The sequence below is a fragment of the Hyaena hyaena genome, unplaced genomic scaffold, assembly GCF_003009895.1.
Source record: "Hyaena hyaena isolate Hyena2069 unplaced genomic scaffold, ASM300989v1 scaffold_230, whole genome shotgun sequence".
NCBI classification, from domain to species: Eukaryota; Metazoa; Chordata; class Mammalia; order Carnivora; family Hyaenidae; genus Hyaena; species Hyaena hyaena.
The window spans coordinates 2,019,539-2,026,273 of record NW_024080863.1 but is presented as its reverse complement, the minus strand read 5'-3'; the positions used below and the strand labels follow the sequence as shown (position 1 = coordinate 2,026,273).

Genomic DNA, 6,735 nt, shown 5'->3' with positions numbered 1-6,735 from the left:
TTTAAAAAGTGAGAATAAATGAGCTGCATTTTCTCTATTTAAAAGTCCAGTTTAAAAGACTATATAAAAGGGGCGCCTGGGTGGCTTAGTCGGTTAAGCGTCCGACTTTCGCTTAGGTCATGATCTCGCGGTTCGTGGGTTCGAGCCCCGCATCGGGCTCTGTGCTGACTGCTAGCTCAAAGCCTGGAGCCTGCTTCAGATTCTGTGTCTCCCTCTCTCTCTGACCCTCCCCTGCTCACGCTGTCTCTCTCTCTCTCTCCCCCCTAGAAATTAAAAAAAAATTTTTTTTAATTTAAAATAAATAAAAGACTACATAAAATAATGCTGCTGCTAAATATTAGTGAAGATACATTATTTCAATACCTTCATCTTAACTGTTGCTGATGAAATCTGTGTGGTCTAGGTTTGGGAGTTTGTCTTGCGTTTCTTGTACTAAAACAGTACTTTGCTAGTGGAAGAACCCTCCCAGCCTTGTGAAGTATCTCACCCAAATGTGCTTTTCTGTTCCAATGGAACCAGATGGAAGTTTCTTTGTGGATTATACATTTGGCAAACTCAGGAATAGAAAATAGACATTCTTCTCTGGAGGCTTTTCTGTGACTGAACTGGCATCACGCAATAGACGTCCTCAGTAAAACTGGCAGGGGGAGAAGGTTTAATATAGATGTTACTGTCCAAAGGGGAAAATGCTGTGATGTGTTGTTGCTATCCGAAATGTGAAATTTAATAGCTGATCAGATAATTTCAGGATAAATTGTTTTATTCAGGGTCCCAAAAAAGGTTACTCAAAAGACTGTTAGGTTTGCTTTGGAAACATCAGGATCCAAAAGAGCATAAAGATAAATGTCTCATTCTCCTCTTCTTCCATGGGTAGAATGGGTAACCCAAATAAAGTGACTGCTAACCCTGTGGGTTTTAGATGTTTTCACTAATTGTTTGGGAAAACAAAATTGTTTCCCATTTGTTCTTCTGGAGACACAGAAATAGAGCTATAGTTCTTCAAACTGTTTGTGTAACTGGTCAAATTACTTTTTTGGTTTTTAAACAGACTTGTTTCCTGAGCTGAGAACTCATTAACAGACATACCCTGCAGTATGTTTTTGTATGCTGAATTAAAGCAGATCAAAACAAAACAACCAAAAAGGCCCACCATAACCTGCATGTAGGTTTTCAGCAGTAAGGAACTACCCATGACAGATGCCTAGCCATTGTCATGTGAACAACTTTGTTACAATAAATATAAACAAGAGATGCACTGGGGGAGCTACCAGAACTGATTGATGAGACTTTAAGGAGAGTCGTTAGACCTTAAAAAGCAGCATGACTGTTTAGGGAGTGTCTGTTCAGAGTTTTGGAAAGCTCCAAGTGTGTGGTGGTTGTGGACTTAGGAGGCTGCTGATGGTTTCTGTGGTACCTGTTTCTAAAACCATTTTCCCCGGGGCGCCTGGGTGGCTTAGTCAGTTAAGCGTCCGACTTTCGCTTAGGTCATGATCTCGCGGTTCGTGGGTTCGAGCCCCGCGTCGGGCTCTGTGCTGACTACCAGCTCAGAGCCTGGAGCCTGTTTCAGAGTCTGTGACTCCCTCTCTCTCTGACCCTCCCCTGCTCACGCTGTCTCTCTCTCCTAGAAATAAATAAAAATTAAAAAAAAAAATTTTAAACAATTTCCCCATTTTTACATGAATTATTTCATTTTTTTTATGTTTATTTATTTTAGGGTGAGAAATAGAACATGAGTGGGGGAGGGGCAGAGAGAGAGAGAGAGAGGGAGACACAATCCTAAGCAGGCTCCAGGCTCTGAGCTGTCATTACAGAGCACAGTGTGGGGCTTGAACTCATGAACCACAAGATCATGACCTGAGTCGAAGTCAGACGCCCAACCAAATGATCCACCCAGGCGCCCCTAAATGAATCCTTTGGCGGGGGGGGGGGGGGGGGGGGGCCAGCCCCAGCCCCAGCCCCAGCCCCAGCCCCAGCCCCAGCCCCAGCCCCAGCCTGCTAGGCTGAAACAAAACCTTGTGAAAGAGATTTAATTCCTTGCTTAGGAACGTGGGGATTTAAAATTAAACTGATTTGGGGCACCTGGGAGGTTTAGTCCTTTAAGCCTCGGTTTCTTGATTTCCACTCAGGTCATGATCTCATGGTTCATGGGATTGAGTCCCATATTGGGCTCTGCGCTGACAGCAGGGGTCCTGCTTGGGATTCTCTCTCTCCCTCTCCGCTTCCTCTCTCTCAAATAAATATTTAAAATCAAACGATTCATTTGTCAGCAGAGTTGTGGGCCAATATTGCAGCCATGTCGCTTTCATGTATGTTTATGGAATATATGTAATTAATTAATCTTATACTCTATTCCTTGTGTTTATAAGCTTGTGAAAGAATCAGATACTTATGGAGATCTGACTTTGCAAGTGCAGTTTTGTCTGTGCTTTTAAACTCAAGAAGGTATTAAGTAAGACTCCTGGAGGTCAGAGAGGGATAAATTAAATATAAGGCTAATCAGAGTCCCAAGATGTTTTTAAGGGTGGCTAGTTTGTTTTGTTTTGGAGTAGGGCTTGTTGCGGGTTTTTTGTCCTCTCAGAAGCAAGACTCCTGATCTTAGAGTGTCAGTATTTGTCTTTCTTGTTTCCTTTAGGTTAATGTTTGAAATTTCTTAATCAGGTTGACTAAAATAGGTATCCTGCCCTAAGGGCTTTCCTGCTTAGTGGAAAAGCTGTGATTTCTAAAGTAGCACCATAATGAAATAAAATAATTGTGGAAAGCCTTGAGCAGATTGCCTGTGTAATATATTTTAGACTATTTACCCAGGTCAGTTTGTTTATTATTATTATTATTATTTCTGTTCTTGTCAGAATTGCCATTTCTAATAGTAGGATCCTTCAAACTCTTTCAACCAAATCTTGCTTGCTACTATAGCAAGGCTTAGATTTCTTCTTAAAGTCCAAACCATTTCTTTAAAGACTAACAGATGTTTGCCCTCCTCTTCAGTCAGTGAGAGGTGACAGTTAAGTGAACTCGTACTGATTTCTTTCATCTTTTCAACACTTCCATGTTCAGTAGAAGTAGATTTGGATCCCTTTGGGTTTTGACTGAAGCACACACCCATCCCCTTCCTGCCTCCTTGGAACTGTTTCAAGATTTGGAGAAAAGGGTTTGTTTGGGGGCGTTTCCCTTGTCTTATCTCCGTCTGAGCATATGCTAGAGTTGAATTTATTTTGACCCTTCCACTTTAAATTTGGAGCTGAAGCACGAGTTTAAAGTACAACAGGAGAAGTGAGCCTGCTGAACTTTAAACATGAGGGACCCAGGGAGGAAGGTGCGTACATGCATTCTGAAGCTTTCTCAGAGAGGTTGTCCATCTTTATTCATACACAGAATTGTAAGCTAATAACTACTAGGCAAAGGGAAAATATTTAAAACTACATAAAGATTAGTGACACATTGTGTGTTTATGTGCTTAATTTTACAGGAGTGCCTCTAGTATTGAGTTTTGAAATAGATGGCAGAGCAAGTAAATTCTGAATTTTTATTTGAAAGCCTTTTGGAAAAGCTTAGGATTGGTATTTGCAAAAGAAAAAATGTATCATTTGTGATTGATCTTTAAGGGAATGACTAAAAAGTATAGATATTTTAGATGTTTTATCATTTTGTTTTCTAAGGTATAAAATATGTAAAAGGCTATAAATACTTATTATTAGATAAAGGTCACCCAGATTCTCAGAGTTGAGAAGCAAGTCTCTCTCCATTGGTTATTACTTATCTCCATCTAGTGGCTTTGAGGATAGTACGTTGTGTGTATAGCAGGCCAGACTGATTTCTTTCTTGACTGATCTTTTCCAGAGCCTGGCCCAACTCGAGAATCTGTGCAAACAGCTCTATGAAACAACGGACACAACCACTCGACTGCAGGCAGAGAAAGCCTTGGTTGAATTCACCAACAGCCCTGATTGCCTGAGCAAGTGCCAGCTGCTCCTCGAAAGAGGAAGTGTACGTAAGGTTTGAAAATTGAAGGATCAGAGAGGTTTAGGAAGATATATTCTAAGTTTAAGGGTGGATTGGGATAAGTTCTGTTCCTTAATTCTTCTAGATGCCTCTGCCTCCTTAATTTCACTTTGAAAAAAACACCATAGCCAGCTGCCTGGTCGATGGGGCTGATGGGACACACAGCCCCATCAGGAAAATCTCACTGAAATATATTTTGTTCTCTCATTTTTCATCTTGAATCAAATTTCTGGGACTTTTTTTTTTTCCTGTTTCTCACACTTCAGTACCACCTTATCCTTTACAAAGAAGACAGACCTTTCTTACCCACATAGCCCATGTCACACAGTGTTCAAAGTCCCCTGTCATCTCTGCTCTTCCTCCTCTGTACCAGAGCTGCTGCAGTCTGCCTCAGAGGGGTCAGGGGAAATCTTGACAACGAAAACTACAAGAAGTTACAGTTTTTAGAAAGGGAATCAGCCCCTTCCTGCTTAAAAATGGCAGTGTGGTGATCAATATAATGCTGTTAATGAGACGTAACTTGATTAAGCTAATATTTTGGGCAAGATGGAAGTCTTAGGAAGGGTAAAAATCCAACCAGGGTATCATGAAAGGGCACTGAGAGAGTCGGTCAGAATCCCGACTAGCAGCAAACCTCTGAAGGTTACAGAGAGCCTGGTCAGAGGTTGTGTAGTGCTCTGCTCTGCTTCTGCATGTAATGTTTTGCGTATTTCTTTCCAGTCACTCAGTCTTATGATTGAGCCACTTAGATTTGTATATTTGTGGTATGGGAGATGCACAACCAGCTCTTGCAGGTGACTCCCCCTGGGCCCCGTGGTATCATATCTGACCTTGGTAACTCCGGATCCTCATGTTGACAGTCAGTAAATAAAACAGGCTGGAATAAATTGGTGCAATACTAAACACAATTATAGTGGATGCTTCCTTCTAATCTCTACTGACTTCTTAGAGCAACCTAGCAGATTTATTGGAATTATGTGTAAAAACCATTTAGATGTTGTATAATGTATAGTTACAGCTATATGCTATATTCTGTAGTTAAAGTAACCTCTCTTATATTATTAGTGATTTGACATACCTGCTGTAAGCAGTTTAAACCATTTTCAGGGCTGTTGAGTAAAATTCACATGTCAGTGATTTTTTTTATAGTTTTTTTTTTCTTAAGCATAAAGTTTTTCATAACTGGTGGCATTATGCAGGGCCTATGGATAGCCTACTGTCTTAAGGACTTTTAATGTTGTAGGAATTATCCTTAAACCTTAATTAAATTATTTTAATATTTCTGGGTCTGTCCCTGTTATATGATATTATCATAACAGAGCCACATGGAAGAATTTGTCCATGGCTCCTTGTTATACATTATGATCAGTTAGAATACTCTTGATTCTCCATTAGGTTAAAATTCATAAAATCTACATGTGAGAATATGATAATGCTGTTCCCTTGCATAGGGCATAATTTTTCTTTCTCCTAAATAATTGTTATAAATTTACTTTAAAACTACCATATACATTCTGCAAAGCTGTGTTTGGTAGCTAGTTATGCTGCTGTGAAGATAAAAGTTTAGGGGTTAACTATACAGCGTAATGTAATGGCTTCCTCTAATGCTGCGTTTTTGTTTCTGACTTTCTAATGGTATGCTATAGGAATGTTTTGAGTTGAAACTTTCTGAAGCATCACTATAACAAGGCTTTTGATAGAAGATTTCTTGGCTTAAATGGAAGAAGAGATCTGTTTTCTTAATATCTTTCTGAAATGACCCCCCTCTAAGTGGTGCAGAATCAGCACTGAGTTCACTTTGATCAGGCCATTCACTTTATACTGCCTTATCCGTAACTGAAATCAGCTCATTGAACATATGCTATGTGTGTGATTCATTTTTCCTGAGACCCTCTACAATACAGAGAAACAAAATAGCAAAACTGATTAATTTTTCTTGAATCTGAGCACAGACCCCCAAATAAAAAACCTCATGAGTGACTAATTCAATAAAATTGAGTTCTGAGTCTTTTCCCCCCTCTCTTCACAGTCCTCTTACTCCCAGTTACTGGCAGCTACATGCCTTACAAAGCTTGTATCACGCACAAACAACCCTCTACCATTGGAGCAACGCATAGATATTCGTAAGTAGAGACTTATTGGTTTTCCCTTCAAGAAATTAGTTTGTTTAATGATGTGCTGGTAATAGTTAAATTCGTGTTGTTTGTTTGATAATGTTCTGAAATTGCTAAGCATGCAAAATATGTAGAATCTAGTTTTTTTCCAGATGTGAGGCCTTATATAATTATTTCTAGATAAAGTTTAAGTCCTCCTGTCATCAGGAGGTTTCTTTGTTCAGCCTTTACTGCCACTAATAATTGAGAAAAACACTGTTAAGGATTTTGAATTCTGTGCAGACATGCTATTTAACTGTCTAGGGTACATTCAGGCCTGCCGTGCTCCAGGGTCCTCATTGCAACAAGTATAAAATCCGGAATTGGAAAGCTAATGATCTTAAATTCAAAGTCCCGTTTTCTCCGTAGCATTAAGAATTAAAGGAATACAGGGGCGCCTGGGTGGCTTAGTCGGTTGGGCGTCCGACTTTCGCTTGGGTCATGATCTCGCGGTTCGTGGGTTCGAGCCCCGCATCGGGCCCTGTGCTGACTGCCAGCTCAGAGCCTGGAGCCTGTTTCAGTCTGTGACTCCCTCTCTCTCTGACCCTCCCCTGCTCACGCTGTCTCTCTTTCTCTCCTAGAA

At 40.4% G+C, this 6,735-nt stretch overlaps 1 protein-coding gene across 2 annotated transcripts in view; it reads left to right on the top strand.

Moving 5' to 3' along the window:
* The first annotated feature begins 3,264 nt into the window (after positions 1-3,264).
* Positions 3,265-6,735, top strand: part of XPO7 (exportin 7) — a 40,118-nt gene continuing 36,647 nt past the window's right edge. For both annotated transcript variants that reach the window (XM_039243768.1, XM_039243767.1), the window contains exons 1-3: positions 3,265-3,313; positions 3,838-3,984; positions 6,029-6,122. In XM_039243768.1, the coding sequence (XP_039099699.1) occupies positions 3,293-3,313; positions 3,838-3,984; positions 6,029-6,122 (262 nt within the window). In that variant the 5' untranslated portion in view covers positions 3,265-3,292. The remainder of the gene's footprint in view (positions 3,314-3,837; positions 3,985-6,028; positions 6,123-6,735) is intronic.